Source organism: Haemaphysalis longicornis, unplaced genomic scaffold (assembly GCF_048455015.1).
Source record: "Haemaphysalis longicornis isolate Haplotype H1 unplaced genomic scaffold, Haemaphysalis longicornis Haplotype H1 scaffold_8, whole genome shotgun sequence".
NCBI lineage: Eukaryota > Metazoa > Arthropoda > Arachnida > Ixodida > Ixodidae > Haemaphysalis > Haemaphysalis longicornis.
Genome location: NW_027526445.1, coordinates 95,161,976 through 95,179,486, shown reverse-complemented (window position 1 = coordinate 95,179,486; position 17,511 = coordinate 95,161,976). Strand labels below are relative to the sequence as shown.

General features: G+C 45.7%; 1 protein-coding gene across 1 annotated transcript in view; it reads right to left on the bottom strand.

Moving 5' to 3' along the window:
- The window catches only part of LOC144148395 (1,5-anhydro-D-fructose reductase-like), a 62,957-nt gene that overhangs the window by 28,650 nt on the left and 16,796 nt on the right, over positions 1–17,511 (bottom strand). Inside the window, exon 4 of the mRNA XM_077679935.1 lies at positions 6,787–6,903. Within this exon, the coding sequence (XP_077536061.1) occupies positions 6,787–6,903 (117 nt within the window). The remainder of the gene's footprint in view (positions 1–6,786; positions 6,904–17,511) is intronic.

Below are 17,511 nucleotides of genomic sequence, written 5' to 3'. Positions count from 1 at the left end.
AGGGTCCCTTCACTGTTGTTCAAAAGCGTGAAAACATCGACTACGAAGTCGACTTGGGCAAGAAGACCACCCTCTTTCCCGCGAACATGCTCAAGAAATACGAAGAACGACCGCCGACGTCTTCGAGTGTAGCGGCCATCAGCACAATAGAGGATGGCATTGAAGGCGAAGAAATACCCTTTCTGCCCCTTCAACAACAGCAATCGTTCAAGCACGTGTGCATTTCAAACAGCCTATTGTCGTCGCAAACTCAGGAGGCGCAACAAATATGTGAAGACTATAAAGAGATCTTCAGCGATTTGCCAGACACGACCAATCTTTTGCCAGGCAACCAATCAATTTGCCAGGCAAGATTGGAATTGACAAGCACCACGCCCGTTTATGTGCGGCAGTACCCCCTACCATTTGGTTTAGAGGAGGTCACCGAAGCAGAGGTGCAAGACGTGCTTCGCTTGGGAGTGATCCAGAGATCAGTCTCCATACAACGCGCACTCCTTCCTGTAACGAAACCGGACAACACCGTATTTGTCTAGATTACAGGGAGCTGAACAAACTACTGGTTTCCGACAGCGAACCGATACCTCGAATTGACGTCCTCATAGCTGGCGTAGGGCCAAATAAGTTTTTCTCGAAACTCGACTTCACTAAAGGTTACTGGCAGGTGCACATGGCACCTGACAGTGGGGAAAAGACTGCGTTCTCAACCAAGTACGGGCTGTACCAGTTCAAGTACATGCCGTTCGACATCAAGACCACCCCAGCGGTCTACGCTCGACTGATGCGGAGAGTTTTCGAAGGCGCGGAAAACGTATATCACTACTTCGATGACGTCCTGGTCGCAACTAAAACGTGGCCGGATCACATCATTGCATTGAAAGAAGTATTCTAGTGGATCCGTGCCGCAAGGTTGACCGTGAAACCAAAAAGTGCGAAATAGCGCCACAGACTGTCACCTTTCTGGGTCACAAGGAAGGAGATGGGACGGTGCAACCAATGGATAAGACGTTGGACCAAATATTCAGCTCAAAAAGACATCAAATCAAAAAAGGAAATCCGCTCCTTCCTAGGCCTCATACGTTAGTACCGAGATTTCATCCCTGAATACGCTAAAATAGCAAACCCACTGACAGAGTTGACTAGCAAAAGAGCTAAAAACGCGATTGAGTGATTGACTGGAACCACGACGAGAGAGCTTTCTGCACTCTGAAGGAAAACTTGTCGTCTGTCCCAATTCTTCGTGCAGCAGACACGTCCAAACAGTTTGTTCTTCGGACAGACGCCTCAGACAAGTGCCTTGGGGCAGTATTGCTACAGGAATACAACGGTCAGCTGCACCCGGTTTCTTACGCCAGCGGAATGCTTTCTCCAAAAGAAAGTCGTTACTGAACGGTTGAGCGCGAATGCTGAGCTCTTGTGTGGGCCGTACGAAAATACTGTAATGATCAGGAGCCCAACTAGTATCTCGCGCCAGACGTACGACTCGCTCCGTTGCACGTTGTCGGCACTTGTATTTCCGGCACGAAAACAAGACCACGAAATGAAAGACTGGCGAATGGTTCCCAGCCCCCAACACACACACACCCGGGCAGTTACACAAAACACAAGTCTCTGGAGAATGTCCTCGCAGCATCTCACCAAACCCCAGTCCCGGCTCGGATGTCAGCGTCGGTGACTGGCCGAGACTGCTGGGAAGTTGAGTTCCTCGGGCCTACGCCGCGAGGCAAGCGGGCACCAGGGCTGTTTGAGCGCTCCTCCGAAACAAGGACGAGAGGTACGCCGTGTCTTCTCGCCGGCCCGGAGGTCCAAGACGCAGGCCCGAACCACTGATCGGGCAGTTGTTGTTGATGATGATGATGATGATGATGTCCTCAAATTTTTTGGCACGTACCCACAAGGGGGGATTGGCCAGGGCTAAATCGGTTAAAAACGTGGGGACTTCAATATACTTATTTCCGGAAAGAGGCTGTAAAAAGAAACTTAGTTGTTAATGAAACCCGAATTACCCATTAATCAGCACCGCTTAGCAATTCAAACGACCTGAGGCAGAAAGAAAATTTTGAATGCAATTATATATATCCCTTCTTGCAAACCGCAGCTTTGATGCGCCAATAGATAATATAAGTGTTATCGATAAAGTCAACCCCAACCTCTCAATCGGCTCCTTCAAAAACAGTTGTCTAGCTGTTGAGAAACGGCGACAGTCGAGGAAAAAATGGTCGATTGTTTCGGGGACCTGGCACCGCACACATAGTTCTGTAGGTGAAAGTTCTGATCTGAATAGATAGAAATCAAGCCTCGGTACCCTGCAGCGCAGCTCGGTGAAGGTCACCTCGCATTGCCGAGAGCCACAAAAATGAACATTCCACCCGTACTTTAAATGTTGGAACTCTTCAAATGATAAGAGTGAATCGGAACGGGTGGCGTCTAAATGCCAATATCGTCTTAGTCTCGCAGATGCAAATAGAGCCAGATTAGGAATTCCGAATTGAATGGGAGCTGTGACGGCGAGATTAGCTAAATGGTCCGCTTGCTCGTTGCCCCTGATGTCCGTATGGCCAGGGACCCAAGACAAGCGTACCTCCTTCACTTGCCTGGGAACAAAAAATAATAGTGTGCGGTACAATGGAGAGTCCGAAGAGGAAGTTAACGCCGATACAACTGCCATCGAATCAGATAATATGATGATTTTTGAAACATGCTGCGGTACTAGAGCTATTGCTAAAAATTCGGCCATAAAAATGGGTGTGTAATCCGGGATTCGCAGCGAATAACTCCAGTCTAAAGATTGTGAAAAAATACCAATTCCAGCTTTCTCGCCATTTTGAGATGCATCAGTATAAATCACAGAAGAAGCAGGATAATTGGATAAATATTCATTTAAAATAGCGGCTAATAGCGAGCGTGGTAGAAGTTTTGCAGCGGAAGGGAAGGGGAAGGGAACTAAGTAAAACTCAGTTTCTCGCTCGATTGTGGATACCGGAATGACCTCATATAGCTTAACAGAAATACAATCCAGGCATGATTGAACGAATAGCACTTGGGGGGAGATACGTTTAGGCCACGGAGATGTAAAAAATATACTCGGCTCACAAATAAATACAGGCTTGGCAGCCCCAGAGGGGGCTTCGTACATGCGGAGGTAAGTTTGCACCGTCAGCAAGAGAAAACGGACCCTAAGTTCAGGAACGCGTGCCTCTAAGTACAGAACTCGGTTCGAAACGAACCGGGGAAGGCCAAGACAAAATCGAAGAATGCGCCTCTCCAACAGGTATAACGGACGCAGTTTGTAGATAGGACAACTGCAAAATAAGACGCACCCAAACTCCATGACTGGCCGGACGTAGGCTCGGTACAACAGCAAAAGTGTGTCCCGGCGCATTCCTGCTCGTTTCCCACATAGTCTTTTCATGCGACCAAATGCTCTCTCCGCTTTTGTGACCGATGTGTTAATATGTGCCTTCCAATCAAGAGCAGACGTGTATGTAACACCAAGATATTTCAGCGAATCCACCTGCGGAATGACTTGATTTTTGTAAGCGATAGAAATTGAAATTGTTCCTGCAACCGGGAAGACAAGTAAAGCACTCTTCGACACATTTAACGTTAAATAAATGCTGTCAAGCCATGTCTCCAAGACAGATAAATAGGCCTGCAAACGGTCATATAGCGAATGAATGTCGACTGCGGCCGCAAAAAACGCTATATCATCCGCATAAACGTAGGTTGTTACATCTGGGAATATAGGAATGTCACTCATAAGGATGTTAAAAAGTAAAGGCGATAAAACCGATCCTTGAGGCACTCCTCTAGTTTGAGGAAAACTTCCTGAAGATAGCCTTCCGTTTGTACAAAAGAATTCCCGATCAGCCAAAAACTCCCTAATCCAAGCAAAAAGATATGTAGGCAAGTTTATACGCGCTAGTTTGTCAAGTAAGATACCATGCTCGACACTGTCATAAGCTTTAGCTGCATCTAAGGTCACTAGTGCCAACACCAGTTTCCCTTTTTGTGCTAAGCGGATCCTCGCCTCTAAGTCCACATGAGCGTTCCAAATAGAACATCCCCGCCTAAAGCCAATCTGAGCAGGACTGAGTACTTGCCTCTCCTGCATGAAAGAAGTCATCCGTTTAAAAAGTATTCGCTCTATTAATTTTATCATGTTGGAGGTCAGAGCAATCGGCCTTAAGTTGTCTAAATCGAAACCCTGACCTGGCTTTTTTTTGGAGCAAAATTATCTTGGACACCTTCCAGTTGAGTGGAATCCAACAAAACCTGAGGGATGAATTTATCACATTCAATAGAACCAGTTGGAATTCCTCAGCCAAAAATTTATTAGCACCAACAGTCACACCATCAAGCCCCGGCGCCGCCCGTCCCCTCTTTTTTTCTCCGTCTTCCTCCTCTTCCCACAGCCTGATCCAGCCATCTGACCGTCCTAGGGGTTGGCCACACACGCTTTCCGTTCACCTTAACACAAATACATGTATACGTATATGGAAAGGAATTCATACTGCAAATGGACCACCAGCCCCTGCAGTACCTTCAGGCTTCCAAGCACTTGAACAACCGCGTGCTTAGATGGAGCCTATATTTGCAGGAGTATTCCTTCACGGTCCACTACATCAAGGGATGCGAACATGTAGCTCCGATTTTATGAGCCCCGTCTAGGCTCTAGCATTTTTTCCCCACCACTTTTGCCTTTTGCTCTTTACATCCTCCGTCATTTTTTCCCGCGAGAAGTTGTAAAAGTGCACGTGTTTTCACCCAGCAACTTTCTTGTGCGAGGGGGGGGGGGGTGATGTCCCGAAGTGTCCTGAGCGCGGGAAATACAAGAAGACATTGCGGGGAAAAGACGCAGCAAGCGCGCGAGTGGCAGAGTGAAGAGAAAGAAGAGGGGACTCTGGACAAGGGAGGCGAGAAAGAACAGGAACGAGGATCGGGGTTCGAGAAAGAACGAGAAGCGATCAAGGGCAACCAGCGGAGCGTCTACCCTGAGGTAGCCTGGCGGACCAGCGGCAGTCAACCGGACTGCGGGTACGCCGATCCTGTGAAGACCCCGCGCTCCAGCGGCAGTCGCCTGGACAGGGGGAGCCCTGACCAAAGCACTGCTCGTTTTCCCCCCGACCAGCTTCTTCGGCCAGACCAACGGTAACGTCGTCATGGCCCCGTGACTGCGCTCGGATGCCGGGGCCACGCCGCGTCAACGACAACAACCGCCAGTGGTAGCCGCCTTCGACGGGAGCTTCTACTCGCCGCCTGTCCCGCCGCCGCCAGAACTGTGATGCCCTTGTGCAATTTCACGCGGCTTGGACTCGGACTCTTCTGGCAGCAAGAGTGTGTTCGCGTGCTAGGCCGGACTTCGCGACATATTTATTCCTTTTTTTCTCCTTCCTTTTCGACCTTTTTTTTTTGATAAATACTTCCGTTGCCTGCAATATGGTCACCTGCCTCGTCACTTGTGAGCCGCTGCCACTACTGCCCTGAAGCTGCCGTAACATCACACAGTGATTTTCCGCACAGCAGGCTGAGTTTGGGCGGCTGTCAAATCCGCAGTATAGAGAACCGACGCAGGAGGGACACGACCATCTAGCAGTTAGAGAGAAAAGGAAGTTGGGGGCAAGAAATTCCGAGGAGGGATGCAGCATTTCTGTTGCTTCCTACCGACACGGTTACTCGTTTGTGCCGATTCTGCGGGTACAACGCTTGTTCTTCTGGGGTCGGGGGAAATGTCTTGATAGGTGGTAAACGCAGGAATTTCCATTTTTGACTGTGTCGATTCATGGGCAGGATTTCCAACGGTAATAATTTCGCCGCGCAGAAAAGCTTCTGTGCCATACCGACCCGGTGTGGGCGTTTGCACACCCTTCCACAAAACATTTACGCAGAGGGGTCATTGTCTTACAAGAGCGCTGCACGATATTGCCTTCAACAAAATTCAGGATGCTGCCCACAATACCCACATACACTTGCAGCAATACCAAAGCGGTTTTATCCGTCTAGGGATAACTTCCGCTCATTTGAAGAATATTTAAACATTCGGAAATCGTCTTCATTCTCATTTTCTGCTTGTATGTGCGCATGCATGCATGTATTATAGGCATGTATGTATGTATGTATGTATGTATGTATGTATGTATGTATGTATGTATGTATGTATGTATGTATGTATGTATGTATGTATGTATGTATGTATGTATGTATGTATGTGCGTATGCATGTATGAATATATGTAGGGACGCACGCATGTAGGGAGGCAAAAATGCAGGTATGCATGGAATATTAGTTGGATGGGTGTGCAATGCCTCTTTCGCAAAAGAAGTATGATAGTCTACTCGGCGCAAAACTGCTACATAGCCGCACAGATTGAAACAAAATGCAAGCGTAGTAGCTCACTCAATCGGGTTTTGCATTTGAAGTTAATACGTTACAGCAAGTAGATAGATCTAGGAGTTTTGATGTTCCCACTCCCTAATACAGAGTAGAAACCAGCACGCAAAGACGAGATCCGATATGACGCGTCTTCAGAACCGTGCACTTCCGGCTGTTGTATTGTGTTGCGTTCTGACACGCGTACGCTTAGACACTAGGCGTTATGAATACCCATGCGTGTGACAGCCGGTTTCGGCTCGGCATTCAATATGACGTGACGCCATCGACATGTCCCCTGCTGTGACACCTCACGTGTGTCACCAGGTGTTATTTTTATAACCGTTAGCTCTAAAACATAGTAGCGCGAGGAGTATTGTGTTCTGAAGGCAGGCTCCCATTGACGAACGCTTTCCTCACCTGCAGGTTAGCTGGCTTAATCATGGCCATGTCGAGGATCCTGCTGATTTGGGTCTTGTTAAAGTTACAGAGACCAATAGACCTTGTCATGCCCAAGTTAGCTGCGTCTTCCATGCCCTGGATCAGAGGACAAAGACCGTTAGAAAAGTTCTTCCCGCAGTGATTTCAACTGTCGTCTTAACCTCGTTAACCGGGAGGCCCACCTGCGGTACGTCTACACGATTGCACTCCCGCGTTATATTCCCTTTTCCTTAATTCAAAATCTGACTTTGCTCCACTACCCAAGATGTTTTTTTTTGTAACCCGAAGCGTTAGTAGTATCATTCTTGTCTTCATATCTTGATCCGTCATTCTAAGTTTTGTTTTATAGTATTCAGAGGTGCTGTGCCTCTGACCCCATAGGTCATTGTTGAAAGTAGGCATTTTTCGTATACACGTCTTTACATCGACACAGGCAGGCATTGTGTCTGATATATCCCCGGGCAGAGTACACCCCTCTCAAAACTAATTGAACACCTCATTTCATTACTAGGGTTGGCATAAGCAATGTCAACGTGTTTAGTATTTCTGCCTCACCTTCAAGTATTTCATTACGTATCCTAAGGCACACTGAATTGCTTGGTGAACATTCCGAGAATATCTACCCAGATTGAAGTCTGGAGTGTCTAGGAAAACATTCGACCACTCTGGCGGCATTCACACTATCTAATTTAGAATGAAAATCTATTCAAAAGGCTGTCACCATCCCTCCTCCATCCTTGCCGACTGTCTATTACAATTCTTGCGACACTTACTCTTGCAGGCTTGGCTTTATTGCGAGGCTGACTTCCCTGCGACAAAGTCAGTCGGCTGGCCTCTTGCGGGTCTTAGCAATTCGTTTACTCAGTGAAAACTCATGCTCGGAACCACTTGTTTCCCGAAAAACGTGGCTTTAGTTTGTTAGTTCGTACGCTGTATTAGGCTGAGTACAGTCCGTTAAGTCAAACCATGTCCACACAAAGCACGAGCGATGATTCACTGAATTCGCTTCACTGTAGCTGTAAGCTGAATAGTTATGTCTGTGCAACTGGTAGGCTAGTGGAAAATCTTATCATCATCATCACCAGCCTATCTATGCCGACTGCAGGGCAAAGGCCTCTCCCATTATTCTCAAATTACCCTGGTCCTGAGCAAACTGCCACCAATTGATCCCCGCAAACTTCTCGATCTCATCTGCCTATCTAACTTTCTACCGGCCCTGCAACACTTGCCTTCTCTAGGGATCCACTCTGTTACCCTTAACGACCTACGGTTATCTTGCCTTACCATTAGATGCCCCGCCCACGTCCGTTTCTTCTCCTTATTTCTATTAATATGTCCTTAACACGCGTGTGTTACCTGACCCACTGCGGTCACTTCTTGTCACTTAATGTTACACCTATCATCTTCCTCTCCATTGTCCGCTGAGTCGTTCTCAAATTAAGTTGAAGCTTTTTAGTGAGCCTCCAAGTTTCTGCCGCGCAGGTGAGTACCGCTAACATGCAACTGTCATACACTTTGTTCTTCAGGGACAATAGTAGGCTGCTATTCATTATCTGAAAATGGGTGCCGTACGCACTCCACCCCATTCTTATTCTTCTAATTATCTGTGCCTCATGGTTGGGATCCGGGTCACATTTTGGCCTACGTAGATATATTCGATTACCACTTCCACTGCCTCGCCACCTATCTCAAACCAGTGTGCTGTCCCGAGGTTATTGATCATTACTTTGGTTTTCTGCATAATAATTTTCAGGCGCGGCTTCTACTGTGTTTATCCAGTGCGGAAAGCGTGGATTGCAAGTCGTTTGCCAAATTGCTTAGCACCCCTGAGTAGAAGATCTATGGCCAATAAAAGGCCGGAGAAGAGACGGCGACGTTAGTACGGCTAATAAGGTAATAAATGAAGGGAAACACTTATTCTAAAGCATAACAGCAAGATACAGCAAGCGTTTTTTCTGCAGGGTTAACTAGCCCTGTGGTCAGCAGCCGGACCATACATCACCGATCGCTATCCCAGCCCGAGGAACGCCTTTGCTAGAAAATGAGGTATTCGGGGGGATTTTGGGCCAACTTTATTCACGAAGGTACTGGAAAAGCTGAAATTAAAACAAGCATAAGGACGTCATACAATATGTACTTCATATTTGCTAGCTCCGCAAACCCTGATGTAATTGGCGAGTGGTCTGAGACATTGGTTGTAATGCGTCACAATGAGCAGGTTTGAACCCCATGTGAAGGTGTTTTAAGCGAATCATTATTTACCGAGTACACTCACAGCCCGTGTAACTCCCTCCATTTCCACAAGAGAGCAGACTTTCCGGAAGCAATACCTATAATCATTTTAATCGGGAAATTCAAGATAATTGGTTGCATAGAATGTGGAAAAATCAAAAATAAGGAAAAAATAGAAATGACCCAACGCGTAACGTCCTGCGTTTCCACAAAAATGCAGAATTAGCGGAAGTAACATCTTTTATGCTTATAACAGCGTAGTTTCAGTTGATATTGTCGCAAACCATTCTTATAAACAAAAAAAAAATCCACAATGAATACAACGAAATAGCGATACCGTACGTGTAACGACCTTCATTTACACAAAAATGTAGATTTCGCGCTAGTAGCACATGTAGTCGTAAAAATCGCATACGTGTATTGAAATAATTGGTCGGACAGAATTTAGAATAACAAAAAAAATGGCTGTAAAGAAATCCTACTTTAGACAAGCGGCCAAATAAAGGTACACACAAGTAGGCAATTCGTTGAATTTCTATAGATTTTCTGAAGTTGATTTCTTGTTATTTAGGCAATTTTTTTTTTGTAATCTATTTACTGTTTTGTACTGCAACCTTCATTGCCCCATGAGCGAGTTGGCAAACTGGCATTGACGGGCTGGCGAGTTCTCGTTGTTGTGGTGGTGACATAAACACCTACAGCTTCCTGGTACTGGGGAGAATTATCTAAGTGTAGGGTTGGCGTGAGCGACAAAGGGACTAGGCAGGCAAGCTCGAAAGGTGGGGGCGAAGATGCTACAATGATGTTAACCGGCAGCGATGAAGCGGAGCGCGATCAGTCACTAGGCAGTTTTATAATAGATAAACTGGGCTATGGGGGCCCCCGAGCAGTTAGGGGAATCGAAATGCAAGCCGCTCGCGTGCTCGGAGTTTTAGAAGAGGGGCGTCCCCAACAGCCCGCAACCGCTTGTGTTGCTCGGGTGCACTCAGATGATGGGAACTTTGAGCTTAGCATTGTGACAGACATTTGATAACCGCTATTCGTGCAACTTCGAATAAAAATACATATCAGAACTTTTCACCACAATCTCATCCCTCTCTTCGCACGTGGAACGTTATTTTGGCGATAAATACCGTTTGAGTGATTGGTAACCACGGCATATGCCATGGCAGGTTCTGCTGCGCAGGTGGCGCCATCCTTCGGCTAATCGCGCGGCATAGATTACAGTCCAGCAGAGACTAGAGTACAGTTTCCGAGACAGTATACGAAAGGTTGAGGGAAATGAGGATAGATGAAAATGGAACAGACAGCTCAGGAAGCGACCAGAAGCGGCTTACCTTGCATTTTGGAGGCGCAACCACGACAAATTTAGAAATATGTGCGACCGGAGGAACTAATTGGAACAATAAGCAGTTAAAAATTATCGCTGAGAAGATGGAAGATGAAATCAATAAATACCCAGACAAAAATTGGGATTAGGACGAAATGATCGCGTTCACAAAGGGCAAAATAAATGAAGCAAAGCAACGAAACCGATGGAAAGGAAAACAATTACACCATCTTCCCGAGGGGAATCATGAGGAGGATGCGAAGCATCATGGGGATTCTGTGTAGGTTCCATTGTGTTGCCGTTATGTTGTTTCATTTAACGGAGCACGAATGTGAACGTAGTGTGAACCCCCATGTCGAGAATGTGAACCCCCGTGTCGAGACAGAGAAATGTAGAAAAATGTATATATGCGATGAGACCTACACCCGCGTTACCTGATCGAACACCTCTTGGTTCTCGCATGCCTTTATTGCGCACTCACGCTCCTACCCCGCTGCCCTCCCTCTTCGTCCTCTTCTCTGGTAGAGCTGCAATGCGCGGGGCGCTACCCGCCGCAGCTTTTCCACGGGAAATTCAACAACCTCCTCTAAAGTTTTTATTTAGTGATTTTCGTTGACGTTCGGCTTCCCGCGCCTTCGTTGTATCAGTAGCTTTTTGACGTAGTTTGAATGAGTGAAGGAAATACGGCGCGTTCACAGCACATGCTCCCACCTCGGTTTGTAGCGCAGTGGGAAGAGCGCCACGTACGTCCCGTTGCGGCCAAAGAGTCGTGGGGTCGAAACAAGGCACCGCCTAACTATTTTTATAGTGTGCTGCGCTGACGTCAGGCCAAACGCTGACGGGGCTGAAGAGACGTGCATGCGCAGCAGAGTGCGGAAGGCGGACAACAACAAGGGCGGGAGGGGCACAGCCACGAGAATGGGATGCTTCGCATCTAAAAAAAGGAGAGGAGCTAGTGGCATAAGCAAATTAAAGAGACTATTAACCAGTTAAAAAGGGCGTCGAGAGAACATAGAGAGGCCAAAGAACTTGTATGGAACCGGAGTTAGTGAATGAAAAATGGGATATCGACTAGGGAAAAAAAGAAGTGCAGAAAATGGTGCAAGGAAAGATCAGGCAGAAAAGCGAACAATGGATGGCCGAAATCCGGAAGAAGGACAAAAGCGCATTCAAGACGTTTTGGAACCATATAAAATTACTAAGCTCAAAAAACGATATTCATCAAAAATTCTTGATTGGTGAGGAGGGGAAACATTTAGGAGAGCACGCGTTGGCGCATATTAAACGAGTGATTCGTGAGAACTTTAGGGCAAAAGATGTAGGGAAGGCTGCACGGAAATCATCAGCGCTACAGAAGACTGCGGAAAGGGAAACAATTTTGAACAACTTTGATTGAACACAAGCAAAGCGAAAGGTTTCTCCCAGACAGCAGTGCGCCCAGACAGAACACCAATGCAAGTGATAAACCTGCTTAGACCTAATAGTAAGGCATCGTTTATGAGGGCGATAAATAAGGTGACACAAACCAAACAAATATCTTACTATTGGCTAGAAAGTAAGATGAATTAATATATAAAGGCAGAGGGAACAAAGCCAGTATTGATTCATACAGACCACACACAGTAACGTCGGTGGTGTATAGATTCGTCAAAACTTCAAGCGGAGATGGAAGAAAATGAAATCCTTGGGGCACTGCAGAATGGATTTATACAAGACGGGCGATTGAGGGGTAATTTCTTCGTGATAATGAAATGCCTTGAAATTGCGAAAGCGCAGAATATACCATTATGCATTACGTTCTTGGACATTAAATTGGCATATGACAACGTAAACAGAGAACTGCTTTGGAGAATGCTGGAACTCCAGGAATTAGATGAAGAGTTAATAAGTTCGTTATAGCAATCTATAAACGTAATAGAGTGCACCTTCCACGGGAAGGACAGAAATTAGCCAAGCAGGTCAACAGCCATAGGGAAATAAAACACGGCTGCCCTTTGAGCCCAACACTGTTTATGCTTTACATGGGATTTTTAGAAAAGAAACTGGAAGTCAGTCAAGTAGGGTTCAACCTAACGCATGTGCTACAAGACGAAGTGGTACAACAGCGCGTTCCGGGAATGTTATACGCAGACGACATTGTTCTTTTAGCTGATAACCAAACGGATATGCAACCGCTCATAAATATTGGCGGCCAGAAAGCCACAAACCTGGGGTTAAATTTTAGCACAGAGAAATCGGGAATGGTTTTCAATGACTCTACCACTGACGCCGTGCCTATGCAGCACGGCGAATTACCCAGAGTGAAGGAATATAAATATTTGGGATTGGGATAAACGAAGGGAACAACTACTTAAGAACTCACGAGGAGCAACTTAAGGGTTGATGTGTACACCGCGGCAGGTCTGCGGCCGGTCTGCGTAGGTTTAGCATCGCGGCAGAATTGCGATCGTCGCTTCTGACATCAGCGCTCATAACAATCCCTAGCACAATTTTTCACCACAATAACATCTACTTTCTCGCATGGGGAACTTTTGGAAGAGTTGCGAAAAGCTGTTGTTACTGTTGTTACTTGGCAACTACGGCAGCAACTGGGCCACACGTCTGAAGCTGTTTGTCCGACACTTGCAGATAACGGGATTTCTGGCCGTCGTCAGCTCCGTGACCGGCCATCGTGACCGCCCCCCAAGTGCACGTCACCGTCCATATCAGCCGTTTCTGCTGGCCACCGCCAGGGGTGAACGGGCTAAAAGAGACGCGGCATCCCGGCTCCGTCACTTGGCAGCTACGGCAGCAACTGGGAAACACATCTGAAGCTGTTTGTCCGACACTTGCAGGTTGGAGGCAAAGCTATTGTATTTTTCTTTTACGTCTGCTTTTGTTGCTGCTGCTGCTGCCACTGTGTTTGCGCTATGAGTACCGACGTGGTCCAGTTATTGAAAGAATGCAGACAGGACATAGAAAGGGAGTTCAGAAAAGAGTACAGGGAACTGAAAAATAGCATGGACTTCTTCAACAAGTCGTTTGAAGAAATGAAGGCAGCATTAAAGGCGGCCGAGGCTGAAAACGCTGAAATCAAGGCCCAAAATGTCGCTCTCACCGCGGAGTGCTCGGCGCTTCGCACTCAAGTGCTCGAAAATGAGCATAAGATTGTGCAGTTGAAGCAGTACTCTAGATGCAAAAACATCGAGATCAAAGGTGTGCCATCCACTGAAGGAGAAAGCCTCCCTGCCCTCCTGCATAAGGTGGGATCAGTCTTAGGCGAGCCGATCGTAGAAAACGATATAGATGCCTGCCACCGCGTACCAACGAAATACGACACAGTCAGCAACATAGTGGTTCAGTTCCGGAGTAGGTCCAAGCGAGATATCGTCCTCGAGAAAGCAAGGAAAACGCGGGTTTCGACAACTCATCTTGATTTTACGCACCTTCTCCAGTGTTTTTGAATGAGCACCTTAGTCCCGACCTGAAAAGGCTGCTGGGTATGACTGTGTTTAAAAAGAAGGAAAAGGGCTGGCGCTATGTTTGGACCAAAAGTGGCAAAATCGTTGCAAGAAAAACCGAATGCTCGCGCACCTTCAAGGTGACACGCGTCAGCGACCTCGAAAAAATGGAATGATTGTAATCATTCCATCTAAAACTACGGCTCGTCATGGCAGCCGCTTATCTGACGCCACGTGAAGTGGGCCGTTTACATGCGCGGAATCAAAACACGATGTCTTTTATTCATATTAACGCACAATCGGCAAGAAATAAAGAGGATGAAATTCTTGCACTGCTTGGCACCATTGCTTTCGAGCATGACATTAATATGATAACTGAAACGTGGTACGAAACCGATCTCGATGTACTGAGGCCTCCAGGTTACACAACCTATTTCATCAATCGGTCTTCTAAAAGGGGGGGTGGTGTACTGTTAATAGCAAAAAACTACTCGCTTTGCCACTTGGTTGCGGCGCATTCTTATGTCACTTGCGATTACGAAGTGCTTACTGTAAAATCTAGGGACACTCTCTTTTGCGTTTTGTACCGACCACTGGGAAGCAACGTGTCAAATTTTCTGTCTTTTTTCGATAGCTACTTAAGTTGGGTGAACGAAAATTGTTTCAAACTAATCTTAGGCGGAGACTTCAATATCGATTTCCTCAAGATTTCTAATACGCAACGAGACCTCCACATCTGTTTGGCATCGAATGGATTGGTAATACTATTCAAGCGCCTACACGCATCCAAAACAGCTCCTCGACCTTACTTGATGTTTTTATCACGAATATTCACGAATGTATTTCTTTTTATGGTGTGCTTAACGTACATATTAGTGATCATCTCCCTATTGTTCTTCTGCTATCTACCCCTCCTTCCATACATAAAGTGCCAGATGGTCGCGTGATTACTCGTGACATAAGCAGCTCAAACTTAGACAGGTTTCGTGACGCGATATCTCTAGTCGAGTGGTCAGATATCATGCGCACCACGGACCCTGATACAGCTTACGATTGTTTCCATGAAAAGTTCAAAATGGTATACTATACTTGCTTCCCGTACAAATCTTTCAACTGCGTATGCAGAGGCCAGAAACCGTGGATTACAAAAAAGTGTTTGAAGGAAATCCGCATAAAAAATAAATTGTACAAGAAATTTATTCAAACCAAAGACAACGAAAAGTTCAAACAGTTCAAAGTGCAAAGAAACAAACTTAATAACCTCCTGCGTTACGAAAAAAGACGATACATGAACAATTTATTCAGTAGTGGTGTAATGAAAAGGTCAGATATAGCTTGGAAAAACATTAACTCTGTTTTGAATCGTAATACAAATAGTCATGACACGATACACGAGGTTATTCGGAACAATGAAATCTTATCAAATGCAGAGCTAGCAAACGCCTTTAACGATTACTTCATATCAGTATGCAAGAGTGCTCACAACCCCAATTATCTAAACTTCATGAATGAAAGCACCTGTGATTCAGCCTTCTTGGCCCCCGTCACTTTAAATGAAATTGTGAGCGCTTTTCTTTCTTTGAAAAATAGTGGTTGCCCTGACGTAGATGGCTTAGAAATCCGGCCGATTAAGTATGTTCTAGACCTTGTTTCACCGGTGTTGGAGCATGTCTTTAACCTTCTTTTTACTGCCGGTACTTTTCCTAAAAAACTTCAAATGGCTAAAGTTATCGTTTTACACAAGGGAGGCGACAAAAACGAATTCACAAATTATAGGCCGATCGCGATACTTCCTATATTTTCAAAAGGCCTAAAGAGGCTTATACACACTCGCATGATTTCATTCCTTGATAGGCACAAAATAATAACCACTGCACAATTTGGATTTGTTAAAGGCCTTTCCACTGAGACTGCCCTTCTAGCGCAAAAAGAGGCAATTCTTAACTCCTTTGAGCAACAGTTATACACATTAGGAATTTTCATCGATTACTCAAAGGCGTTTGACTGTATTGATCATGTCACTTTGCTAAAAAAGCTCAGCCACTACGGCTTCCGTGGTACCTTTTTACAGTTACTAACCTCCTACCTTACCAATCGCCAGCAGAAAGTGCTAAATAATAATCATAGTTCCTGCTTCAAGCCTGTTTCTGCAGGAGTACCGCAAGAAAGCATCTTAGGGCCCCTGTTATTTTGCATATATATTAATGATCTGGCCAATATTGATAGCTCTGCTAATATTATAATGTATGCTGATGACACGACCATGCTTCTTAGCGCAAAAAACCAAAGTGATGTGTTTCGCATGTCCAATGAACTGCTTGATAAACTGTCACGCTGGAGCAGAGTTTATTCATTGACAATTAATGCAAATAAAACTAAAGCAGTCCTATTTAGACCAAGAAACCGTACAGTTCGCTGCCAGCTCACGCTAAAACTAGGTAATTCCGAAATTGAAATTGTACCTACGGTGAAATGTCTTGGAGTAGTGTTTGAGCAACACATGTCGTGGAATGCTCATGTTGACCTTGTGTTATCAAAACTTTCTCGAATTACAGGTGTTCTTTCTAAACTTAGGTTTTGTTTGCCCAAAAGTGTGAAGCTTGTGCTATATCGGACCATGTTTTTATCGCATTTGCAGTATTGTCACTTGGTAAGGGGCACCACAACTCAGGCGAGTATTGCTAAACTTTCCAAAGTACAAAAAAAAAGCAGTTGAAATCATCATGAACGCAGCATACGATAGTCACACAGCCTCCTTTTTCGAAGATATGAAGTTATTACCCGTGACCCATTTCTATAAATCCTCACTTCTCAAACGCTACCAAACCAATGTAAAAAGAAATAACAACGTACTATGCAGTATTTCCAAACTTCAGCCTAAAATGTACCCGCGAAATATTCGCCGAGTTGACCGCTGGCTAATACCGAAGAACCGAACGAATTACGGTGGACAAATGCTACGGTATTAGTTGCCATTTCATATGAACAATGTATCATGTATATAATACTGTTCATGTATCATCCGTTTTATGTATGTGAATTTTATGATGTACCGTGTGTGTGAATTTTATGATGTGCTGAATGTGTGAATTATTATGAAGTACCATGACTGCTAATCAACCAGGTGTAGTAAATTTTATGCCTGTTCTGGTTGCATCTGCTTTGTATAAGGGCCGTGGACCCTGTCAAGCCGTTTCTGAGGCTTTTTGTTCACGGTCCTCAGCACTTTGTGTTAGAATAAACTGATTTGATTTGATTTGATTTGTCTGCGCCGGTTCGAATAACTTAGTGGGCCGAGCGAGCAGGCACGGCGGGCGTGAGCGCGGATCGTTTCCTGGAGCAGAAAAACCTCCACGATTGCCTGCTGTATCCATTTCTTGGGAACGAAGCGCGGAATCTAGAAATTCTGCTCAGCGATCGTCGAAGTACAGACCGTTCGCGAGCACTTTGGGCAGCTATGGCGACCAGTAAATCAACCAGTCGTGACGAAAGGCCTGAAGGGAGCCGAACTCTGCCTGCTCCACCGAGTAAGAACATAGTCATCCCGTACACCAGCTTGGCTGCATAAAATCAACATTGTTTCATCCCCTTTGTGCCCCTCGTGAAGTGTGACTGGTGACATTATCACTTCATTATGAACTGCGGCAAAAGCAACCCTGAGCGGACGAACGTTTTTCGTGATCTCAAGAAGTTAGGAGTGCC